The sequence below is a fragment of the Chinchilla lanigera genome, unplaced genomic scaffold, assembly GCF_000276665.1.
Source record: "Chinchilla lanigera isolate Chin_1 unplaced genomic scaffold, ChiLan1.0 scaffold00007, whole genome shotgun sequence".
Classification (NCBI taxonomy): Eukaryota; Metazoa; Chordata; class Mammalia; order Rodentia; family Chinchillidae; genus Chinchilla; species Chinchilla lanigera.
This window is the reverse complement of record NW_004955408.1, coordinates 26,698,477-26,725,166: the sequence shown is the minus strand read 5'-3', so window position 1 is coordinate 26,725,166 and position 26,690 is coordinate 26,698,477. Positions and strand designations below refer to the sequence as shown.

Below are 26,690 nucleotides of genomic sequence, written 5' to 3'. Positions count from 1 at the left end.
TGGACTGCAAGCAAGGTGGCCATGTGCATTTCTTTGTCCATGCGTAGGATCTCAGCATCATGTCAAGCCCCAGCTACCTGAAGATGAAAGTCCTCCATGTCACCCTGCCTCACAGGCCACTCTATCCCCAAGGCTCACCCACCCATCAAGGCCCCTACCCCCAGCGTCTTTCTGGTTATTTTACTGAGCAAAAGATAAAGAAAGTTGCAAGTGAAGGTCAAGATTCTCAGACACATCTATCTTTATTTGTTTTCTGTCAGAAAATTTCAAGAATTACACCAAAAAATACTTCAGCCTCTGCTACCTACTGACAAAAATACACCACAAAATTATAAAGCGTTCAGCGGTTTTGCTAGGGACAGCTTGTTATTCCGCTTCAGATGACAAGTGAATTACAGGTGACTCAAGGTGATGGGCGGATGGGGAAGGAGAAAGGAAAAATCAGATGAGCGCGTTTGGCAGGATAGTTTGAGCTATACTAGTCTTATTTTCCAGCTGTTGAGTATAATGATTTCGGCAACATAGCAAGCCACAAAAAATCCCTTTTAAATGGCCTATTGGAGACTCATGGGGAAACTGTAACACATTTCAAATTGCCAATTCTCCTAGCCAGTTCTGGCCCTGTTGGGCCTGGAGCCAACACCTACACAGAATGGGCCTCCCTGAAACACTGTGAGAAAGGCAAGGACCGCCCTATATGCTTCCATGGAGCAAGAGGCCTGGTCAATGCCAGATGTTGCCTCCTTGTAAGAAGCTTCTAGAACTTGATTGGGGAATGTGGACCAATATCCCCTGTCAATACAGTACAGTGAACAAAAGTCACCTTTCCCGGTTTCTTCCAGAAATGAGTTGGGATTATTGCAGCCTCAATCTTAAAGTCTCTTCCTGACTACCACTTGAGGTTCCTGATTACAATCCAATTGTTGCTATGGCAGTTAGCATTCTGGGAAACCACAAACAGATAAAAAATTTTAAAATTGTGTGTCTGTGCTTCTAGTTTGGCCAAGGATCACATCCCTGCCTTGTGCCTTCTTTTTTCTTGAAGCCTCACCCCCATTTTCTCCCTCTCTACCCTTGCTGTCTCATAAACAAGTGCAATATCCAGGGATAGATCTAGAAAAAAAAAGCAACAAAGAAAATCTGCCCACATCCCAGTGCTTGCTTAGGCAAAACACACTGCCACAGGGTGAGCATTCAGAGCCCAGGTCATAGGGGTTGGCCTAGGCCATGTGGGTCTGCCCAAGCCCTAGCGTGAACACCCAACTAAAGTCTGTGCTCATCCTGCCGGTGCACCAGTGGTCGGTACGTTTTATTCTGGGCTGTGTGCATCCTGGGATTAGAAATGCCAAAGTCAATTCTTTCTGACTCAACCATTGCTAACCTCCAGGGCTCCTATCCTGCAGGCCAGAGGCTCAGTCAATGCCACTCACATATTCCAAAGCCCACAGTGAAGCTACAGTTCCTTGTTTCAGAAGCCCAGTCTGTGCTCTTTACTGCTCTCCAACGTCTTCCAGGTGAAGCCTGTTTCATGCTTTCTATTTATTTCTTTGTGTCTCTCCTTTTCTGCTTTTAAATTTTCCTAACAAAGAATAAGCAGTGGCTTTGAAAATATCTTACATGGGAACAATCAACACGAAACATGCCTTTGTACATGAGCCTGACTTAGGGACGAATCAACAATACCAAAGGACAAAAAGAAATATCGATTCAGACAACTCCAGTGCACAATATTTTCGGAGAGTGCCACCCCCGCCCTCCCCTGCCCCGCCCCCACCCCCACATCCCAGGAGTACAGTGTTGTCTTGTAACTCAAGCTTGGCTTAGCCAATGGGGGAGGCCCCCTCCCTACTACCACCACCCCCAGTCTGGCTGGGGTAGGCCTCTAATGGCCCTGGGTCTTGGGCGGCTTGGGCTCATGGATGACAGCAGCTGCCGACAGCCACGGCCCGATGGCCCGGGCAGTGCTCTGCTTGGCCACACTGTAGTGGCTGATGACTGTGTAGAAGCGGCTTCTGGAGTTGGGGTCCTGGGATGAGTAGTAAGCATCCAGGGAGGCCGGGATGCAGCGCTTGTGCTGGGGAAGAAATAGACAGTGTCAGGACTAGTTTGGTGGGCAGCTTCCAACCCACCTTGAGACATATTATTCTACCAATAACCACAGGTTCAATCAGGCTCTCAGACACATGGCAAGTGGTAAGACCCCACCTGGGCCTGGCACACAGCAGACAGCCCAACATCATCATCATCACCACCATCATCAGAGCTACCCCTGAGAAGAAGCCAGAAGAAATGAACTTGATGTTGGCAATGATTCAAGGCCAACATCATCTGCTTATTGAACATTGCACTGTAGGAGACATCATTGGTGTTTTTAACCAGATCTCCTTATCTAGTCCCCAATTACTTGGGGGATCACAGCTCTTTATGTCCTTGACTTTAGACTTCTATCTCTTTTTTATATCAAATATCTTGGTTCCCAACAATTTTAATATAATCATGCATTTGCACTCCCCTACAATTTGTGTCCTACAAAAATAACACAAATATTACTACTCAGAGTTAGATTACTAAAGGAATGTTGATATTTATCTACAGCAATCTGTGTCTTTAAGATATGGGTAGTCCAGGATTTGACTTGCTAGCTTTTTACTTAATGATGACATGAAACAATACCTATACGACCATTCTACTTTTCACTTTCAATGTACTAGCCATTAAACTCCATCACAAATCCACATTTTACTCTAAAGTAAGATTTGTAAAACATGGTTTCATCCCAATGAAGGATACTGTAAGTATTCTGAGCACATTCAAGATAGGCTGAGCTAAGCTATGGTTTGGGTAGGTTGGCTAGAGTAAATGCATTTTAACGGGATGTTTTCAACTTATGATAGGTTTATCAGGCTACACTCCGATTGTAAGTTGAGGACCATCTGTACTTAAATGGGAAACTGAATTGAAATTTTCCATTTGCACCATGACTCAGCTAAGTTATGATGTTTGGTGGGTTAGATATACTAAATGCATTTTCAACTTATGATATTTCAACTTACAATGGATGATTTTCAATTTAATTTGAAATTCTTTTATCTTATTTGTAAATGCATGTCCTCAACTTGATATAGAGCAAACTTTCTGTTTATATTTTTTACTTTTATGATTTATTTTTCATATTTATTTATTTTTAAATATGTCAACTATTTACATGTTTCTAGCATGAACATATAACAAGGTATATCCTGAGAAGCCTTGCTTCCATCTATGTCCTCTGACCCCTGTTCCCTTCCTTATCCCTGAGTAATTAATTTTACTGATTTTTAAATTTATCCCTCTAGAAATTTTTTCAGAAAAAAATATGCAAATATTTTCACTTCCCTTTTTATTCACATAAAAGTAGACCTCTGTTTACCCATATCATCTTAAAGGATATTCTATGTTTATATACCAATGTATTCTTCACTGTTAGAGATCTATAGAATTCTATTTGGGGATATGACATACTTTATTCAACTTTCTCCAATGCTAGTTGTTTCCAGTCTTTCAGAACTTGGACTTTTAGTCATCAAGAGCAAAGTCTTAGAGAATTGTGTAACAGAACCAAAGGACATATGCTTCCAAGTTTGATCCTCCACTGTGGAAATCACATATGTCTGGAAAACCTTAACTAAATGCTTTAAACTTGTATTTCCTCATATGCAAAATAGGGTAAATATAACAATATGTAATATAACAACCACTGTTAATTCCTATCATTTTGTTTTGAAACCCTGTATCATTTTGTTTTTGCTTTGTTTCATTTTTGTCTATGTTCTAGTTATTTTGTTATTTTTTATTCTCTTTAAAATAAAAAAAAACTACTCTTCAGAATGTTTGTGTGGCCTGTGACAATGCTTATAAAAATGTCTAACAAAGGGCCTGACATATAATACTTAGTAAATAATAATTATAAATATTAATGTAGGAAAGAGGAGAGTAGATCTTTTGTAGGCAGTGAGGGGATGTAGGGATGGAGAGATAAAGGGAAAGGGAAAATAAAAGGATTAAAATGTGATATCTACATGTACTAACTCCTCATGGAGAATATATTCATTATGCACCACAAATACATACTAGTAAAAATAATTTTCAAAAGACACCAGTAGATCAGATGTCCAGCTACAAGACTAGAGGAGAAACTCTCAGAAGCATAGCTCTGTGACTTTACACTTCTTCAGGGACAATGTGGAGTAAAGAAACAGCCATCTATGCAGAAAGACTAACTCAAGGCTCAGAAGCATGTCAAGCAGAGGTTTCCAAAGACGGAAAAACCAATGCCCAGTGATGGTGAGGTCCCTTCACCAGTGATGTGCAATTGGCAGCTGGGCCACCTCCAAACCTTGGGAGAAGAACTCTATGTCTACTGAGTCCTTCAGGAAAACTCTTTTCCAAACGCATGATATAGCTTTTTTTCTTTTTCATTCCTCTCTTTTATGAGAGGAATAAAACAAATTTTCATAATCAAGTAATAAAAGAATAGCAATAATTATTATACTATGTGTCATTATCTTCAGAGTACTCAGTACAAGATATAAACCAAAAAGATTCTTACAAAAAAAAGAGAAACAATAAATAAAAATATGAACTTTCTTTTCAATGAGCTAAGATCATTTAAAACACTGTGCGAAGAAGTTGCCATGCCCAAACTTCGGACACAAATGAAGGCATGACAGTCCCTCCAACTGAAGCAGACAGTAATGTGGAACTACAGTCACACTCCCCTTACCTTATAGACAAATCCCTCTGGGCAGCTGTGATCATAGGTGAAGGCTTTGTACACCACCAGGAACACAATGCAAGCAAGGAAAGCGAGGGCCAGACTGACAAGGATGGTGACCTGGAGGAAGACAAAATTGAAAATAATGCAAGTTCCTTTAACCTTTTGAACAGTTTCTTCCCATTTCACAACATCTATTGTATGTTTTAGAGCTTATTTACATTGTCAGTTTCTTACACTAGGGAGACAATACAATGTTTTTATGTGTGAGTCTGATTTATTTCATTATGAGTATGTGTTCAAGTTGCAACCATTTACTTATACAATTCTCAAGTCTCTCTTTCTTTATGGCTGAGTAGTACTCCATTGTATAAAAATGCCACATCTTTTTTAATCCATTCCTTGGTTGAGGGGCATTCAAGTTGTTTCCAAGATTTAGCTATTACAAATTGTGCTGCTATAAATATGGGTGCACATATATTGCTGTGGCATTATGTTTTCAATTCTTCTGGAAAGATACCCAAAAGGGGAATAGCTGGGTTGAATGGGACTTCTAATCTCAGTTTTTTGAGGAACTCCACATTGATTTCATCAGTGGTTGTACCAGTCTGCACTCCCACCAGCGGTGGAGAAGAGTTCCTTTTTTCCCACAACCTCACCAGCATTTGTTATTGGTTGATTTCTTGATGATGGCCATTCTTTCTGGGGTGAGATGAAATCTCAGTGTTGTTTTAACTTGCATTTCTCAAATGACTAATGATGTTGAACAATTTTTCATACATTTATTTGCCATTTGTATTTCTTCGTCTAAGAAGTGTGTATTGATCTCAGCTGCTCATTTTTGGATTGGGTCTTTGAATTTGGGGCATCTGATTTTTTTCAATTCTTTGTATGTTCTAGGGAAAAGTGGAAAAATGCAAGTCAGTTATATGATTAATGTGTCTTAGTTCATTAAAAAGTGAATTTGTCCTAATAGTCCTTAGTTCATTTGTCCTAATATCAATTGCAGACATTTTTATGCCCATATCTTGTGCCCTGAGCAAGTACTTTAAAGGTAATGACGTGTAATATATTAACTATTGTTGTTCTCCTATTATTTTGTTAAGAAATTTTGTTTTACCTTTTCTCTATAAAATGAGTAAATAAATAATTGAAAGTCATCCAGTCTCAGTGCAACCAGCTTTTAGTCCATGTGTGCAGCCTCCAAATCGTACAGCTTGTGGACGGTGTGGTCCATGGTATATTGGAAAGAGAAGAGGGCCAGGGACCCAGCGGACAGGCTCAGTATTGACTTTCTCACTTACTCTCAGTGTGATCAGCAAACCACCTGTGGTCTCTGGGCCTTAGTTTCTCCATTCTACAGGATAATCGGTTAAGTTCTTTCTTGTATGATTTCCCCCTTTGTTTTATTTTTCCTGTCAACAGTGCGTGTATGGAGGCTAATTATTAAACTATCACTTCCTTTCCTTTCTGCCTTCCATCACCACCACTGAATTCCAACCTCAGGCATCAGCTGCTGGTTTTTCCTCCATTTGAACATTGAATATACACTTGAACACATTCCTCAAAACACTGCTCTCCTCCTACTCCAGATTTGGTCCACCTGCATTCTTCTGCATGACAGGAAACATGGACTCCACCTTTGGGAGTCTTTAAGCCAAAAGCTTGAAATCTCTCTTGACTCTCCCTCTTTCTCACGTTGTATATCCAGTCTATCTGGAGAACCTGTCATCTCTGCCTTCAGAATCTGGCCGCTTCTTACCACTCAGTCATTCCCAAGATGGCCCACACTATCATCCTCTCTCAGATGCAGTATTAAATCAGTCCTTGACTAGCAGATTCTTCACACTCTGGTCTCTTTGACACACAGCAACCAGAGAAATCTTTGGAAATCTAAGTGAAGGTTCAAAAGTGTGCAGTAGTGTCCAACTTGCTCAGAGTAAAGTTTCAGAGTCTGGTTGTTATTTATCTTTAAAAATAAGTTTTTAAAAAATAAAACACAGAAGTGGAGGCTCCATCAGGATTTACCATAAAGGAACAAACAGTTGGAACAGTTGGCAGCTATTCAAATTTTGTTGTGGAATATTAATTACAGTATTTTCTAGCTGCACTGAGTGTACACAGATAAAGCCAGTCCTTTTTACCCAGAAAACAGGTGGCTTTGTTTTAGCTGCATTAACACAAAGTTAATAACTTTATTAAATATTCCTTGAGAAAAAGAAGTACCTCCGGATTTCTATTGGCTCCATCCCACTGCCTGTATACAAAATACAAAGGTGATCCCCATGATATTTGGGCATTATAAGCAGAATTCTTATCTGTGTTACTTTTAAAAGCTGATACTCCTTTGTGTTAGTTAACCTAGAAATATGACAGAATCCTTTTTACAGATAGAAGTTTCCCTCTGACTTAGAAGAAAAATAAAATCAAACTTGAGGGCCCACATCATATGTCCTTCCAAGTCCAAGGCATGTTTATAAGGATAAGAGAAGATAAGACTCTAATATTCGATACAGGTGCAATTGCTTGTTGGAAGACTTAAATACTATATGGGAGGAATTTGAAAAGGAAAGAAGGAAAGTGGAAAATGGAGGGAGTCTGTCTGTACTCTCTGTGCAGACAGAATCCACGAGAAATTCCCACACATGTGTGGGTGTGAAGCCTTGGGCCAGTTTTAAGCTATTGTTGATACAATGTGCTGCCCACATTCCCCATCTGCTGTTACCCCAAGCCCTTGGAAACCTGTTGCATACACACCAGCCTCCTGCCAAGGATTGGGATGATGGCAGTATAGGATGAGATGATGATCAGACCAGAGTCACCCAGGCAGCTAAGAGGTGGGGTTAAAATGGGTAAGTCCACAGAAGCTGAATCTGGACCAAGAGATGTCCCCAGATACTTCCCCCTTCCAGAAGCCCCAAGGATTGAAATGGAGTAAGTAGTACAGGAGAGGAGTATATTGGGACCACTACCCACTAATACTGAGGACACAGGCCCCTTAGAGCAACAGATGTTGGAATATAGATGTAAAGAAATTTAACAATGCCAACATTTTCCAGTAGTCAAAATGCAGAAATATCCCAAATGCCCATTGACTGATGAATAGACAACCAAATTGTGGATAGTTAGCCCTCCACAGTATGTGAATTATACATCCACTGACTCAATCAAACACCTCCATGGATTCAATCAACTGGGGATCCAAACAACTGGAAAAAATATTAATTGGAAAAACCATAAATTGCTTGTGCACCGAACCTGAGCAGACTTTTTTCCTCATTACTCCCTAACAATAGTGTAACACTTATTTTATAACGTTTACGTTATAGTGTGGATTATAAAGAATAGAGAGATGATTTAAAGGACGTGAGAAGATATGCATAGATCACATGCAGATACTTTGCCATTTTATATAAAGTATTCAAACATGTGAGATGCCCCAGGGATTTTGAAGTATGACTCTGTATCTACCCAATGGAATATTATTCAGTCATAAAAGGAAAGGAAGTACATATTACAAATGTCAATAGACCTCAAAACCATTATGCTAACTGAAAAAAAAAAACAACTAGATAGAAAAAGACACATACTATGTAATCTCATTTGTATTAAATATCCTGAACAGCTAAATCTAAGGGTCATTGCCAGGGGCTCAGGGTCGTGTAGAATGTGGCATGACAGCTTGGGTACCAGGTTATTCTGTAGTGGTGAAATTTTTTTGGAACTAGAGTCAGATGATGATTTCACAACACTGTAAATGTGCTAAATGCCACTGACTTGTTCATTTTCAAGTTATTAATTTTACATTATGTGAATTTTAACTTGTTTTAAAAATAAATGCCCTGAGCCCAGGCAGGAGCCTGCTACCCACAGTTCCACCCCAGGGTGGGAAGACTTGCTCCCACATGGTGACTCTGGCAAATAGATCTTAAAACGCCACAAGCATCCCTTTGCTTCACAGAGAGTGTTACTTTGGCCTAGCCAGAAGGGTTGCCTCAATGCCAGGACACAGCTACAATCACAGGCACACTCACGGCAACAGTGCAGCTTCCGACCTCATGCATGCTAAGGAGGGAGCAGAGAGCTGCAGCCCCATTGTGCTGTCGCCGGCAGCCTGATGCACAGTGTAAGGGAGCTCCCAGAAAGTCTCCCATCCTCCCAGCTATTTGCAATCCTAATCCCTGAATAGAGCCTGAGACCACTTGGCAAACTCAGAAACAGGGCAAGATGTGTAAACACAGGTACAAGTGCATGCATTCAGCATCAATGCTCCCTGGCCAGCAGCAGGTTAGTGAAGAGGACTCAGCAGTTCCATCCTTGGGACAAGTTCCCTCACAAAGGTGAGCTTTACCGTTCCAAACAGCTCCTGAATTAACCACCTCCGCCTAGCAGGAGCAGGGTCTGATTCACCAAAGTGTCACCAGAGCTTGACAATGTGAGCAGAGAGGAAGTCTTCAGCAAATGCTTCTGGGAAAAGAAAAGGTGGGAAGAGACAAAGGAAGGGGCAGATGGAGGGTGTTCCTCTATAAGTACAGTGGTTTCTATTCCTACTTCACATTAGAAGCATCTGAGATCTAGCTTGCTATCACCTCCACGAATTCTAACTTGATAGGCCAGGGATGGGTGGGCCCAGGACATAGGCATTATTATAAATTGTCCAAGTGCTTATAATATGCAACAGAGAAGAGATCCATTCACCCAGTGTGAGTGGCTTTCCAGCTGGCTACACCCTGTAGGATCACCTTGGCAGCAATTTAAATAATCCTGATGCTCCAGCCCCACCCTGACCAATAGCATCAGAATCTCTAGGGTTGCAGTCCTGGCTCTGAGGTGTTTGGAAGCCCCGAGGTTGTTCCCTGCTGCAGAGAGGGTGGCATGATCATTGTGAGTAGACACTGACAGGGTGGCCCCTCTGACACTCACCGTGAACAATCTAATGCTGAGTAGATGGATGCTGCTTGTCCTGGGGCTGCAAACCCAATCCATGCATGGGATTCTGCCCAAGCAAGACTAACTTATGCCAGGCTGAATCACATATTCCATACCCCTGGAATTAGCATGAAAGGAGCTTGTTTTGATGGGATAAACATTTGCTTCCTTTCCTGAATTTTGGTGATTTCTGCAACTCATGCCAATCATTCCCGAAGAGCCAGGGAGACCAAAGAATGCACTGTGGTGAAACAGGCATAGCCCAACTTCAGACTCACGGTCTACAGGGTGAGGCAGAGGTGGAGAGCAGGACATAGACATTGATACTATGGGGGTGACATCATAATTGAAGCAACCTGCAGAGGAGATCCTAGACCTAACCAGCTTGCGTGCAGTGGACCACGAAGACCTCCTAGGGATGTGGCACCAGAAGTGACTTAATTGGCACACACTAGAATATTGGAGGCAAAAGCCTTTGGCAGAGGAAAGTGCATCTGCCGTGGAAGAGAAGCTGCAGGGAACATGGGCTGTTCTGACAGCAACATAGGGTGTGACTGAGAGGGTGCAAGTGAGAGAGAGGCCGCAGGGGCTGGGGAGGAAAAGAAGAGAACAGATTAAAACTTGAACTTTACTGCAAGGAAGGCAGGGATCCATTGAAGGTTTTAAGGAGAGGAGTGGCAGGATCCAAACTGGGTGTTGCAGGAATGTCTCTTGGAGGCAACATGGAGGTAGGCTGGGACAGGGGATAAAGCTGGAATCAGGGAAGCTAGTTGCAAGGCTGATGCATTAGGACAAGCTCCAAAGGCTGATGCCAGATTTTTGCTGTGGAGTGGAACGGGGAGATGACTTGAGGAAGCCTAGGATAGGAGCACTGTGCTGTGAGATACGAGAAAGGGACTGACTCACGGGAGGAATGTGGGTATCTGAATTCTTAAGGATTACATCTGCATTGGTCTTCGGAGTGGAGTGAGGACCTGACGATTTCTCATTTGGTCCAAGGGCGGATTTTCTGCAGGCCATCTCACTGGGGCACTGTGCAGACCTGAATACCCAGAACCTGCCTCTCTTTTCTGGCAGATTTGTGGAATTCAGGCCCCCACATGCTTGATGATGCAGCACAGCTCCTGGATGCAGAGGGTCAGCGAGAGAAACTCCTACTTCCCCCAAAGCCCCCCAGAACATGAAAGCCTGACTCCACATTGTTTATGGACTCAATTTATATAAACTTGCACCTCAGAGACACTCTAAAGGCCTTGACATCACTTCTTCAATTAATTAATTTATTTATTTCTTTATTTTAGAGCTTTGAGGGTTTTTATTTTTTAATTTACCTTTGGAGAAAAAAAGTCAAGCCTTTAGAAACTCTTATCCTAAATTGTTCTCAAATTTAAGATTTCTCTTGTGTATTTTTGGAAAGATATAAAGACAAGAAAAGGATGGAAACCTGGGTTATGCACCCCAAACCAGTCGGGCCACATGAGCAGCTAGTCTTAAACCAGAGTCATGGCACAGGTGTAGCCTGTCCTGCTGTCTGGGTAGCTTGTTTTTTTTTTGGGGGGGGGTAGCTTGTTTTTAAAAAGTGTCTCGCCAACTAAATGTTACTGGGTTATGGGTTGCTCACCTCTCCTTCTGGATGGCCTCAGTGTGTTTCAGGCTGGCCTTGGACTATGTAGTGCAGGCTGGCCTCAAACTCACAGTGATCCTCCTGCCTCTGCCTCACAAGTGCTGGGATTACAGACAAGCACCACACCACGCCTCTTGAATTTAACCATTTGGGACTAGATTCACTGTAGGGTCTTCTCTGCGTCATGCACTGTGATACAGTCATTGCCTCAAGGAGTTTATGGTAGGCAGAGGCAGGCACTGAATGAACAACCAAATAATGACAGAATGAGACTAGAACAGGATCGGGTACAGAGAATGCGAAGGGAAGAGCCCAGATAGGGAGCTCAGGGAAGGAAAGAGGAGCCAGACTCAAGACTACCCCAGTGGGAGCAGAAACAAAAGGAGAGGAGCACTGGGGCACAGAGGGAAGGAGCTGTAACAAGGGGACAAGAGGACACACAGCTGAGGTGGGGCACAGGGCAAGACCCATGAAACACAGAGGCTGATATCACCCTTGTGCTGCCCCAGAGCCAGCATCCCTCCCTGGTGCTTTCCACCAGGCCTTGTCCCCTCTGCCACCTTCCAGTCTCATGTGCCATCACTGCCCAGCTCACACTTTCCCCTCCAGGCCTTCGTGTGCCTGGACATCCTGTGTGTCCTTTCTCACACATGAGGAAGAGTGTCTCCAGCCCTGATCAGGAGCTGAGGCTCAGTTCATCTCCTCAGTCACCACCATCTCATCCCTTGGGATCCTCCTGCTAGGAACACCTTGGGCAGCCAGCAAGTCTCACCTGCTATCTATACCCAGCTTAGTGGCTCATACAGCATGAGGACCAGTAACAGATCCTGAACTGCAGTGCTGAATTGCACTTAAGGCCACACACACACATGCACGTGTGAGCACACATGCAAGCACACACACAGTGTGTCCACATATACCCTGTACCCAGATGTACCGTAGCAGAGAGACATGAGGCTTGGTCCAAAACACTGCTTTCAGGTGGGATGGGGCATGAAACGTCCACACTTCAGCTTCTATTCTTTTCTATCACATCTTTTCACCCTTCTTACCCTCAAACCTACACGTACAGACACTCCAACAAAAACCCTCTCACCTTGGGAAGAAGAGTCAGGGTTTGGGTTAGTGTCCACTAACATGGACCCAAGATTTCTCTTTAAACTTTTGAGGATGGAGAGATATCAGAGTGAGCACTTAAAATTGAATACAGACTTGGCAGTGCTGGCAAAGAAGTGCTGAGAGGGGAGTCATCATGACCACCTCCCCATGACCCACACATCTGTACACCAATAATCACAGTAGTCACAGTAGTGATATCAATAATAATAGAGGCCTAGAGTTTGGGGAGAGCTTGCTTATATTCATGCCATAATCATACAACATGAATACGATAACTATCCACATTGTGCTGCTGGGGAAGCAGACTGAGAATTTAAGGGATTCAGTTAAGATACAGTTGGTAAAAGTGAAGTCCAGACAACGAGCTGAGGTGGCCCGAGGTCCCCCGAACTCATCATGCTCACATCCAGCCTCAGCCTCTTTGCTATCAGCTGCTAGAAGGCTGCGCTGCCCACCCCTCCCCCTGGGGATGGCCTGCTGCCGCCATCATGTTCCTTTTACTCCCAGAGTCTGTACCTCTGACACGGCTCTTTCCCTCTCCCCATCACCTTCAGCCTGAGTTCCACAGCACAGAGCACCACCGCCACCTTGCCCTGGACGTGGCCGCCTCTCATCTTCCTGGGCCTCCTGGCCTCCAGTCCAGGCTAGATTTTCTGACAAGCCAACTTGGTCCTGTTGCTTTCTTGGTGAATAAGACCTCACCCCTAAACACCAAGTCCTAATATTCTAGGCCATGCGCTTCCCCCATGTAACCTCCATGTCCCCTTTTGTCCTGACCCCTCATCTCCAGGATCCCTGGTTCTCTCCACCCACATGCTCTCTCACAGCTGCTGTTCCAAGCTCTGGAATGCCACTCCTGTTTACCCACCTGCTAAGTCTCTGCTCATCCTACAGCCAGTTCCAAGTTTCAGTCTCTTCCCCCAAACTTCCCCCAAAGCCCCCAGGCAATATTTAGCCACACGCTCTCTGCCCACTGCTTTCTCCGAGTACAATGTAATTAACCGCCTCCTGGTAGACGGTGTACTGTGATGGCAGTCACACTTCCATTTGCTGTGCACTGACTGCCTGCCAGACGCTGTTCTCAGGGCTGTACACAGATTTGCCCTTACAAACCTCACGGCAGCCCTACAAGGTAAGTCCTACTGTAGCCTTGCCTTCTCGACAAGGAGACCAAAGCATAAGAAGTTATGTCGTTTTCTCAGACACCCAGATTTTAAGTAATCCACTTTGGGGCTCTATGAAGTGTGCCCTAGGCACTCAGTTTATGCTACACTACTCATATAGTATGCTTATTCGTTTCTAACTGAGCACTTACATACAGTGTGTCAGAGGTAATCCCATGTGCTGAGCAGATAGTACTGAAGAAGCCAAGAGACACTCCGTGTATCCTTACTGCTTGGGAATAAGTTTTCTCTTCTGCCTCTCAGAGTTTACAGGATTCGAACAGATAATGCACATGAAGCCCTATAGTGGGTTGAGTGGTGGCCCTCAAAACATAAACCTACATCCGAATCTCTAAAACCTGTAAATGTGACTTTGTTTAGTCTACTTTAAAGGTGTCTTTGTAGGTATAGTTGAGGTAAAGAACTCATTTTAAAATAAGCCTATTTTAACAGCTGTACAACTGAGGTGTCAGGATTTAGTAACTTAGATAAGATCATGCTGTATTACACAAGTGGGCCCTAAATCCCAGGAAAGGGGCCCTCAGGAGAGATAGAGGGAGGGAGATGGACGAACAGGGGCAAGAGAAGAGATTAGAGTAATGCGTCTGCAGGCCAAGGAACACCTGGGGCTGCCAGAAGCTAGGAACGGTGGAAAGATCTTTCTTGGGAAACTCCAGAGGGAATGTGGCCCCTGCCGACACCTTCATTTACACTTCTGGCGTCCAGAGCTGTAAGAGAATAAATTTTTGTTACCTTAAGCCACATGGCTTATGGTAATTTGTAATGGCAGCTCCAAGAAATTAACACTATGTCCTCCCACAGTGCTTAGTATATGTGCTACACAGGTCAGCTCCTCTCTTTCTCCATATTGTCTGCCTTATTTCTCAGCATGTACTTCAGAAGATCCAAATACTCAGAAAGACTACTGTATTCTCATGATGTATAGCTTTTCAGCCCTTCCTCCCTTGGTGAACTCCTACTCACACCTCGCAACCCAACACACCACGTGTTACCCCCTCTGGGAAGCCTTCCCTTGCCCACTTGTGCCCTACCACACTTTGTGCATCCCTTCACCATGCAGCACTGTGCATGTCATGTATGCAGGGATCACATCTTTATCCCGCCAGTCCTAGATTCCAGCTCTTGATCTGGCAGTATGACAGCAATATTAATGCCTATCCCACACCCCTACCCCATACACCTTTCCTCATTTTTGGCACAAAGCAGTGAGTTTTCAGAACCCCTCTTAACTGTTCCCCAGCCTGGCAGGGGAAAGAAGGGAAGAAGAGGGAGGGGAGAGGAGGTAAAGAAAGAAGGGAAGGGTAAAAAGTGGCCCAGTTGAATAAGATCGATGCATAAAGTCTACTGAAGTCGAGTCGGTCTGATGCTGGAGAAACCAGTAGTCCCCTGAAGTGACCTCCCTTTCTGCCTGCAGGGCTTCTAAAAGATAGGAAGCTTCTCTGTACTGGGAGAACTGGACTGTCCATTCTGGACACATCCGGGCAGTTCATAGCTATAGCTATGGCCACACCCCAACTGGGTCCTGTCTTGTTTTTGCCTCTAATGAAGTATGTGGCCCTGGGCAAGATACTTTATGTCTCTTAATCTGTTTCCTCATCTGTCAAATGGGGACCAGAAAAAAAAAATCTCACCTCACAGATTTGACGTGAAGATTCCATGAGACAATGTCTATAAATTGCCCAGTGTTGTCCTGGCCCGCAGGCATAACTGATAAAAGTAACCATTTAATGGCTGTCAAACAACAAGCAGGGTACTGTGGAACAGAATATTTACATATTCTTCCTTTCAACTTTATGGTAACCACATAAGCCTATTTTAACAGCTGTACGACTGAGGTGTCAGGAGTTGGTAACTTGTCTGAGGCTATATGGTTATTGCAGGAGCAGGTCTTCCTAGGATGTCTAAAACATCTGATTCTGAAGGCCTTCATCCCAACCCCTGCAGTGAATAGCCTTTGGATAGCACTTCTCTATCCTGCAGCTGAGCTCTCTTTCAGGGTTGCAATGAAGCTGATGTCATGCGTAGTACATATTCTAAATTTATTCTGGGAGGACCCATCACTGCATACGTGGAAATCCCAGGAGTCAGGAAGACAGCAGAGAAACACAGCACCCCTCCCACTGTCTAGCCAGGGAAGCCACTGATTCCGGAGCCTCACTGCGCTGGGAAACATGAACATCATTAACATTCAGGTACTGCCGCCTCTCAACGCCACAAAGCCCAATAAATGAACCTTCTTATGAAGAATGCGAACCCTGGAAACCTCAGAGCAATAGAACCACTCACATCGGAGAAATTTAATTTTGTGGGGAGGGAAAAACAGCCACCCAACAGACATTCATCTTCTGTACATGGCAGCTGGAACCTCCAGAGACAGAACGAGGCCACTCAGTGCCTGTTCCTGGCTTGGCCCCAAAAATCCTGACAATAGCACTTAAGAGAAAGGGGTGAGGGATCACAGCCTCTGTAAATTATGATACCCTGGTTTTCTCAGCCCTTTCTCTAGTACAAATAGTGAGCAGAGTAGAACTTTAAGGTTATAAAACAGAAGCCCCAGATCAGCGCCTTATCCGTACAAACCTGAGCAAGCTGCCTGCCTCTGGGGACCCTCAGCTTACTTCTCTTTTAAATGGTAGTGATACTGGCGGCCTCCTCACACTAGCTGTTGAAAGGCAGATCGTGGTAGTACATGCTTCATCTCGCATGCTCAGCCCCTCACAGAAGTGACCTTGGCACACACAGTATAGGGCACAGGACATCACTCCACGCCCTCACAGCTCTGGGTAGGGCAGGCACCAGGGCCATTATTTTGCAGACGTATCAGAAGCAACAGAATGACTTTACACATGTGAGCAGTAGTGAAGATTTGATCTCAGGTGGGTTTAACCCAGAAGAGCAGCTTCCCAACTGTTACGGCTTAGATTGAAACTGTCCCCACAAAACCTCGTGTGTGTGTGTGTGTGTGTGTGTGTGTGTGTGTGTGTGTAAGGTGACTGGGTGCTAGGGCTGCTATACCATCAGTGGACTCACCCACTGATGAGCTCAGTAGCTGAGTGTGCTGTTAGGAGGAAGGGCCCGATTAAAGGTGGGTCACTCTGGGCACGACCTGAAAGGGTGTGTTCTTGTCCCCAGCTCCTCTCTTCTCTGCTTCCTGGCTGCCATGGGAAGAGTAGCTGTCCTCTACCAGGCCTTTCTGCCATGCTATTTCTGTTTGCAGCCACCAACCATAAACTGAAAACATGATCCAAAATAAATCTCTCCTCCTTTAAGTTGCAGGTATTGTGTGTTTTGTCCCAGCAATGGAAGGACTAAGACACTAACCATAGATTAGACTGCCTATGAACCTGTACTACGTTAGCTTATTGTCATTAAAAATATATTGGAGCTGGGAGCACGGCTCAGTGGTAGACACTGCCTACCATGCATGAGCCCTTGGGTTCAAGCCCCAATAATATAAATACATCCATCCATCCATACATACATCATGTAGCATTATTCTAAAAGCAATAGTGGAAATCTAAGAGGACATCTATTATAATCCTGCTATCATGCTTAATTCATTTGACACACTTGCTTCTTTCCAGCATAAATACTCATTTCTTCTGCTTCATCTCATTTTTCACACTTGTGGTGGCTCCAGCTTCTTGTGATCACACAGAAAATCCTCATATACCAAGTCTGGGCCACCTGACACCCTCGACTTTATCATCTGTGAAATGACTCTAAATCACTACACTAAGCTACATCATACTGTAATGAGATACAACCAAGATGAATAATGCAAAAGAAAAGGGTGCCACATAAATTCTAAAGTGATCAACTAGTGTCTCTTGTTGCTATTGTTGTTCTGGTCATAATCATGCATCATTAGGGGTGAATTCCGTTCTGTTATTGCCTGGGAACCAGGGTCATTAGGTGTTACAGTGTGTCACTGTCACCTTTTGTCTGTCCTTCCCGGCTGACTGATACCCTCTCAAGGACAGAGACACTCTATCTCTGAGGTTCCCCTGTGCCTGAGGACCCTACCTTTTAAAGTGTCTGCTGGTGATTCATGTGGACAAGACAGAAAGCACTTTTGGTGTGCCTGCCTGGCTTTCCCTGACTTTCCTGCTTGATCCATTCTCCCTAACCACTGGGGGATCTTCTTAAATTACTTTCCTGAACATTGTAGGGTACCAGTTCGGGGCTGGGCCTGGTGTTCCCAAGCCAGATAAACAAATCCAAGTCTTCTTATAATTCCCATTGCGGTGAGAAACAATGCCTGTTAATGCTGCTGGCTAGCACATACAGGAGCATCTCCTCTGCACCTAAATCGGCAGTGTTTGGGGACAGCTTTTCACCCTTCTACTCAATTTTCTACCTTTGTCCATGAGCAGGAAAGAATTTCTACTGAATCTTCTACCTCCTCATACCTCCTTCCTACACAGACACACAGATACACAATACTTAGAGGGATGATGTAGAGGACTTTTCTTGTTGTTTTTTTTTTTTGAACAGAAAAGAGTTCATGTGGTGGGCCTAAGATTGTTCCCTCCTTGACAAGGCCTACTTTTAAGGCTGGCCTAGCTGGCAGCCTGGATTTGAGGATGTTCCCACCATTCCCAGAACTGAGTAGTTCTCTGTGTCTAAACTGTACACAAATATGTACATTTGCCTTTCTTCTGTGAGTCTGGAACTTGGGTAGTGCTGATCAGAGGGTAACTGGATAACCTCAGAAAGACCCTAGGCACTGAGTCTCTAATGAGCTTCCTTTGGAGACAGTGCACTGGCCATGTTATTAAAATCGGAGGGACTGTATGTTCTGTGTATCGGTGCTGGGAAAGGACCCTTAGAAGTTTGTGCTTTGCTTCCTCTGGACTTCACCACATTTTTTTCCTCCCTTTGGATGATTTTGCTGGGGACCCTTTTAATGTAATAAATCATAGCCATGCATGTAACTGTATGCTGAATCTTATGAACCCTGGTGAATTAACCACTGCCCTCGGAGATGGTCTTGGAGACCTTCCACACAGCCCATCTCTGACTCCTTTTCTGATTTCTGCTGCAGAGGAATGCACTGTGTCTTATTTTTCAGAGCCTGGTAGGCAGGTAGCCAAACTTTATTCAGGACCCTGTGCCTTAAAGGCAGGTGCCAGGTGTTTGTCTTTCCCTTTCTGCCACCCAGAGCTCAGATCCACTGACATCTCTCCCTTTCCTTCTTGCCTCATGGATCAAGATCAGGGTGGAAGTCTTACTCTTTCTGCACGGTGAAGCTTGGCCATCTGGTTTGGGGTCTATCCTCTCCGCCGTGATATCCTGACCTAGGCTCTCACTTGATGAGTCTCAGCTAGAAACGGGGACTAAATGTACTTTCTCCTACATTCTACCTTGGTTTTTTTCTTTGGTGATGGTACTTCTACAGGCTACTACTGTAGTCTGGATATGGTTTGAGTTCACGTGTTGAGAGCTTTGTCTCCAGTGCGGTGATGGTGGGAGATGGTGGAACTTTTAAGAGGGCCTCGGTGGAGATGATTAGGTTGTCTGGAGGCATATTCCCTTTGGAAGAGATTAAGATAGTTTTCATAGGCCCCTGGGTAGTTCTCCGTAGAGGAATCACAGAGGTTACCAGTCTGGCTTTGGTCTGAAACAGTACATTGCTAGATAATACCTAGAAGCTGAGCTTTCCTTCAAAGTTTAAATGTTCGCCAGTCTGTGTGTATATTTCAGTGTGATCTCAGATAGCACATCTTTCCATTAATTTATTCTGTTTTGATAAAGGCAGAAAAATAAGGTGGTGACCAGATCCTTGACTTTTAAACCAGAAACTTCCGTGCTTACACTCCAACTGTCTAACTTCTTGGTTATCTAACTCTATTTCTGTGACCCCAGCTGTCTCACCTGGGAACTAGGATCATATCAACTGCCTAGAAGCACTGATGCAAAGAGGAAATGAGATCATTGTGTGGGAATGCTGAATGCAATGCCTGGCACAGAAAAAGAGCTCAGAGACCAAAGATCCAGTGGGAATAAACATACATTAGGCTTTAAAATCTTATTACCATTGCTTACACCATGGGCCCCATGTTTTGAGTGATTTTTTCAATGGTTCTACGACTGTATTCATTCAATGCAAATGAATTTATTCTACTTGGATTTATCAGTCATACACATACCAGGGGCTAAGCATTAACTAGAATAATCATGATATGTTTTGGTTTGTTTGGCCTAATCAGAAGAAAATAAACAATTTTTGGGGGGCTTTATAAAATACTGGGATGTGGCTAACACTAGCCATTGCTACTGGCCAGAGCTGGCCTGAAACCAGTGCAGACTCTGAGGACAGACATACGCTCCAATAGGAGCTTCACTCCCTGCCGTCATTTGCATGAGTTTCAACAGGGTTTGTGACATCTTGATGCCTCAGTTGCTTACACATAAAATGGGGATTATAGTGACCCCTAACACTGAAGCATTGAAAAGTGAAATGGGATCATAGAGATCATCTGTCTGGCTTTAGTCTGACAGTGTACATGTTCAGCTACATATCATCCAACTCAGTGTATCAGAACAATATCTAGAAAGATACTGCTTGGGTAGAAAAGCCAATCATAAAGTGACAAGACAGATCTGGCAGAAAGCATCTAATGGATGGTTCTGTTTCCTGCCCATTGTTTTATTTAATTCCTCAGTTAAAAGGGACCTGGCTTCGGTATGCTCTTCCACAGCCAAGATCATTTAATTGGACGGAAAAAAAAAAAAAGCTTAAGATGAACATTCCAATTTATTAAACACTGGTTCTTTTACTTTCATTTCTTATTAATATTTTTAAATCTCATCCTATATTATGTTTTATCACTTTTTCTGTTTTATAAATGAAGAGACTGAAGCACAGAGCAGTGAAGTCAATTGCTTAAGGAAACTCAACCGATGATGGAAGTAACCAAGATTCAACTTCAGATCCAATGCCAAAGGCTATGTGTACCTTCCTCTCACTTCCCTCCCTATCTATGGGGTGGCTGCTGCTAGAATGGCTACCTGGAATACAAAAGTTTTCTCTATCCTCACACCAAAAAGATTGTGCTATCATAATGTTTGGTCAGCTCCCTGTGGAACCTCCCAAAAAACTCATTAAAGAACCCTGTTCCCTAGGGCCCCAGTGAATCCTGCTAAGTAAATTGCCTTTTGAAAGGAAAAGGAAAATGAAACATCTGTGGCCTCAAATTCTATATGAGCAATAATTCAAGAGTCACTTTCAGAACTCAGAGAGGAAGATTCCCCACAGGGCGGTGGAGTCAGTGTTGAAGTGTGATCCTGGGGTATAGAGCCAGGAATTCATTAATATCTGTGGACTCCCTGAAAGAGAAAAAGCACCATTTAAGTCGGAACATTCCAAAGCAATAACTCATTTCCCAATTTAATGTGCTATTGGCATAATCATTAGAAAGAAGAAATGAGAGTCTGGGGCCCTGCTTATGTAGGAGATAAATCTCTGGCCTCCTGAAGTATTTTTCATTTTAAAAGTTCAAACCATCATTCAACTTGGGCCAGAGGATATTAAGCCTTTTGACAGTGAAGCCTTATAGGATGGAGAAGCGGAGGCCTTAATTCACAAGGTTGCAAAGGTAAATACAAAATATATTCAAACCTATTTGTCCATATTTAACCAAACTATGATGATGAGAGGAGCCACCCTTCCCTGGCCATCTCCTCTGTGCAGGCAAAGAACAGACAAATCACATAAATAAGTAACAAGGGGCAGGTAGGAGGTATTGGACAGACCGAGTCTCTCTGCTGGAGAGACTGAGCGGACCCATCCACAGGGGACAGCCCCTGCTCTGTTTCAGAAAATATATTGTCAAGGGTGAAAATGAAGTCTTTCCATGGTTGATGTTCTGATTATTTCAGGAGAAGGCAGGGATAATGTACACTGTAGGAAATTTCCCAATTTTACATTGAGGCTAACAGATCCAAAAACGCTTTCAACACTTTTTCTGTCATTACTCATTTTAAACATTTCAAAAACTCTATTAAGTAGGGTTTCTTATCTCTATGTTATAAGAAATAACTTTCCAGATGTGATTAGTACCAGGTCAGACAGCCGGTCATCACCCCTAGTTTGTTTTGGAGAAGGTTCATGTTGAAGTAGGGAGTGTGACTGGTGTGGAGCCAAGTGTAGAGTGAGCTCTCGAGTGGCACCATGGATGCTATGACTAATTATTATATGAGACAAGGTGGGAAGTTAAAGGAGTCTGGAGCATCTATTTACAAAACATTTCCAAATAAGTATAGGCCTACTACCTTCTACCACAGTGGAGGGCGTTAAAGGGGGGTACAACTTTTATTGAGTATCTACTACAAATTGGACACTGAGTTACATGCACAAGTTCACAACAATGGTCACATGATGATATTATCCTCACCTTAATAAAGTGAGAGAAGAGGATTTCCCAGAATCATACTCAGGTCAGTTGGGGCCTCTTCATTTCTGACATTTGCTCAACATATATGGGATATATGTCCTCTTTCTGGGGCAGTGAAATTACACCATAACCTGTCTATCACCCATATTTTGAAAAAGTGGTCCAGACAAGAAAAACACTCACCAGTCTTAACAGGGTCATTTTGTACTTTGTACAACTTGGGATATTAAGAAGTCGTACAGCCTTGCTATTTCTGCAGGCAGGGGCTATAGTTACAAATCACTCCCAACATGCAAGGGGGTGGATTTTGAGAAGCGAGGTCATGAAGTTTATTTGTTGATTCCAATAAAAGGGTGATTTTAATTTATTCGTAAGACAGTGAACGGCTACTGAGAATTCAGGGTATAAGTGGTATGGAATTTGGTTCTGGCTATTCAGTAGCTGGGAGGCAGCAATTTTAAAAGGACACAGTGGAAGATGGGAGGAGTCAGGCCCTGACATCAAACTGACCTGAGACCCAATGTCTTTTTCACCATTTACCAGCTGAGTGACCTTAAATAAATGGTGCCACCTCTCTAAGCCTCAGTCTCCTTACCTGCAAACTGGGTATCTACCTACCTACCAGGTTCCTTGGGAAAACTTCCAAAGACAATGAATATAGCATTCTCATAATTGTTGAATTTCATTATTGTCATTATTGTTTAAATATATTCCTAAAGCAGCCATCAATAAAGTCAATTATTTGACTTCCTGTCACAAAAATAGTTATCTGCCTGGCTTCATTTCATGAGGATGGCCTGGTGAGTCACAGCTGTAATCAGTTTTCTCATGGTTTTACTGGCACAGGAATCAGACCCTTGTATTTTCTTCCCTCTTCCTGGCTGCAAGTAATGGAAATGCATGTCCCTTATAAACCATTTTGATCTACAGACATTAGAAAATCATCCAGTAGACACAGGATGGCACACACAGCAATCCCGAGAGCCCACAGAGAGCTATCGCCACAAAGTATTTTTAAAGCAAGACCTGGAGTCTAATGAAACACTTTCCATCAGGTGAGTTCCCTACAGTGGTTGCAATTTGGGTCCTGGGGTTTTGTATTTGTTCACCTATGACCTCCACAGCCCTGGCAGGAGAAGGAGGGCACCATGGCTGAAAGTGGGGAGATGCGTCCATGTTGTAGCCTTTATGTGAAGCTGTCTTTGAAGGGCTGTAGTCAAGTCACAGGGCTGGACATGAGGTTCAGGCCAGGGATGCTTTCTTTACACAGAAAAGAAAGGCAGACAGGAGATGCAGGGACTGTACAATACTCTTTGCTGCAGGCTCCATGCTAAAAGCCACAACAAGCTAGCTGAGGCCTGTTTGACATTAGCTTGTGCCAGGCCAAGTCTCAACTGGTCCGCGTGCTCCATGAGGGCTCAGGCAGTGGGACTTCACCTCAGAAGCTCCCACATCTGGCCAGGGCTTGGCTACAGTAGGTGCTCAGTAAATCTGTGCTAAGGAAATAAATGACACCTAACTATCTTCATTCATCTTAATTTTCTTATACTCCCATCTTTTTCCAGAAATGATGTAAGGAAGCTTGTAGGCTACATGGTTTACTAACCTCAAACACTTACTGAGGGCGCATCTCATGTCACATTCTGCCCGTAGCCCTTTACATGTCTTCCCCTCATGCCCTTACATGAGCATCACTAATACAACTCACAATGCTCCAAAATCCAAAATGCTCCAAATCCTGAAACTTTTTGAGCATGAGTATCATGCCACAAGTAGAAAATCCTACACCTGACTTCAAAGGATGGGTTTTAGTCAAAACACAGATGCAGCTAGAATTGTATAAAATTACCCTTGGTCTCTGTGTATAAGGTATAAATGAAACATAAATGAATATTACATTTAGACTTGAGTCCCATCCCTATGATATCTCATTACATATATGAAAATATTCCAAAATTTAAAATCTGAAACAACTCTAGTACCCTGAAGTTTGGACAAAGGATACTCAAGCTGTGTTTGGGACAAGTATTATTATTATTACAATAAGGTAAGTAGAAGGAGTAAGAATGGGTAGAAATTGGAGGAAGGTAGGATAACAGTGCCATATTTAGGGTGGACAATAAATTAGCTCGAGGTTTTCTAGAAACCTGACCAAATATAAGAACTGGATCAGTGATCAGTTTACACAGTGCAGAAAACAAAAACAAACTGATTGCCCAAAAGATGCACAGCTGGCTCCTATCTAACTTGTGTGGCCTTGGGCAAGCCACTTCCTCCTCACTCTGTTTCATCTTCTGTCCAAAGGGAGTGACTCTAATAATGTCCCCATCTCGGGCCAGTTACAATGGCCAAAGGAGTTGACAAATGCAGTAAGCATAGGGCCTGGAACTCAGAAGAGCTATTCTGTCAATATTCATCTCCGTGTCTTATTTCTGGCCTTTTTCTCTCTCAGCTTATTGAAGGAGGCATCCTGGAGTGTGGGTGTTTAACTGTAAAATCATTGGCATTACTGAAAAAGAAGAATGAGTTATGTAAGAAGGGCTTTTCAAATGCACCTGCTCCTGAATTCATAAGCAGTGGGTGGCTGAATGGTTTGATGAATTCTAGCCCAGGCTCCAACTGAAATATGCATTTCAATGAAAGGGGCAAATGGCTACCAGAAATATGAAAAAAAGTTCAACATCAATAACCATCAGGGAAACAAATGCAAATGAAAATCACAGTGAGATTCCACCTCACCGTAACTTGAATGGCTTTTATAAAAAATGAAAAAAAATAATAAATTCTGGCAAGAATGTGGAAAGAGGGGAAGTCTTTGCAAATTACTGGCAGGAATGCAAATTAGTACAGCCACTGTGGAAAACTCAAAAAGCAAAAGCTACAGCTACCATATCATCCAGCTGTCCCACTACTGGGGACAAGGGAAATAAAATCAACATGCCAAAGAGAAACCTGAACTCCCATGTTCACTGCAGGATTATTCACGATAGCCAGGTTAAGGAATCAACCTGTGTCCATCAACAAACAAATGGATAAAAAATGTATTTATATACAGTGGCACAGTATTTAGGCATCAAAAAGAATGAAATACTGTCACTTATGATACATGCATGAACCTCGACAACATTAAGTTAAGTGAAATGTCAGCACAGAAAGACAATCATTCATATGTGGAATCTAAAAATGTTGGTCTCCTAGAAGCTGAGAGTGGGATGGTGATTACCAAAAGCTGGAGAGAATTAAAGAAAGGGAAGGAGGCTGGCACTGTCACAGTTGGATAGGAGGAATAAACTTTGGTTTTTTATGGCACAGCAAAGTAGATGTACAGAATCTGGACTGAACTAATCATTAAAAAATGATACAAGGTAAAGTTGATGGATATTATCTGAGTTGATTGTTTATACAACTCAAATATATATTGTATATAAATTGAAACATCCCAGTGTACTTCATAAAGGTATATAAAATATTATGTGTCAACCAAAAAATCAAATTTAAAAAACCTAATAAGAAAAATCAAAAAGTGATTAAGTTAGATAAGAACATATGAATGACTGACATTCCAGAGATTTAAACCATTCTGATGGTATAAAAGAAGCAAGAAGTCTCCAGCTCCCAGACATAGTGCTGTGCCCTGGGACCTGCTTAGGAAAGTCACTCTTCTCCATTATCTCCTTCAGCTGAGAAATGCAATTGATTTTCCTAGTCTCATTTTCATTTGCTCTAATGATTAATTTTCCCAGGCTTCTTGGAGAATTAAGATGGAGAAAAATATCATTCATATTTACCGTGTACCCCAAAGCCTAATCTTCTACCAAACTACAGATACAGACTGAATTCCTCATTCATAACAAGTTCAGGGTCAGAAGTATGGGATGCAAAGATGATATACAGGTTTTTGCTCTCAGGAGAGACCATTAGAAGGCAAGGTGAGAAGCATTGTGATGAAGATGACACACCTGCACCAGCCTGGAAGGAGAGGGGACAGGGCAGTCCAGGCAGAGAACAGACCGCAAAGGTGTAGAGGTGGCAGCAGTGCATTTCAGTAAATGATGGAACTTCAGTGGTAAACAAAGGTAACATGAAGTAATTCACTGTCAGACTAAAGAGCTTCTGGGGAGTGCTAAAGGTGATTAATATCCAGTGTTCACGAATATGCTTTCCTTGGTACTTTAAAGATTACTGAGGCAATTTGGGTTAGAATTGAGATGAAGGGAGTAAAGTTGGGAGGTAGAAAGACCAGCAGAAGGTTTTCAAAATAATTCAGACCTGAACAAATAATCCACAACTCATGATATTTCATAGCCCAAGACTGAGCTAGGTATTTGGGGAGATATCAAATCAAAGAAGTAAGTGTATACTTTCTGGTATCAATTGAATTTAAATGCATTGTATGTGTTATCTAAGTATTGTGCAAAATAAGATTAGTATCTCTGCCTCGCAGATAAAAGACCCATAGCTCAGGGAGCTAAAGAGAAATGAGTCATACAGGCGAGGCAGGTCTAATGTGTTCTGAGCCCAGAGACCAATGTGGCTTGACTCTGCAGAATTGCATCAGAAACCAGAGTCAGATGCAAACATAAAATGGAAAGACAGTTTGTTGCATTCACGTGTACAGCATGAAGTGAAATATTATTCTTTAGATCTAAGAGTGACTAATGGTTGTCTAAAGGGGAATCTGT

General features: G+C 43.0%; 1 protein-coding gene across 1 annotated transcript in view; it reads right to left on the bottom strand.

Annotated features, from left to right (window-relative positions):
* Nucleotides 1–217: 217 nt before the first annotated feature.
* The window catches only part of LOC102004358 (neuron-specific protein family member 2), a 60,066-nt gene continuing 33,593 nt past the window's right edge, over nucleotides 218–26,690 (bottom strand). The window contains exons 4-5 of the mRNA XM_005376357.2: nucleotides 4,763–4,873; nucleotides 218–2,074 (exon numbers count right to left, since the gene is read on the bottom strand). Of these exons, the coding sequence (XP_005376414.1) occupies nucleotides 1,883–2,074; nucleotides 4,763–4,873 (303 nt within the window). The 3' untranslated portion in view covers nucleotides 218–1,882. The remainder of the gene's footprint in view (nucleotides 2,075–4,762; nucleotides 4,874–26,690) is intronic.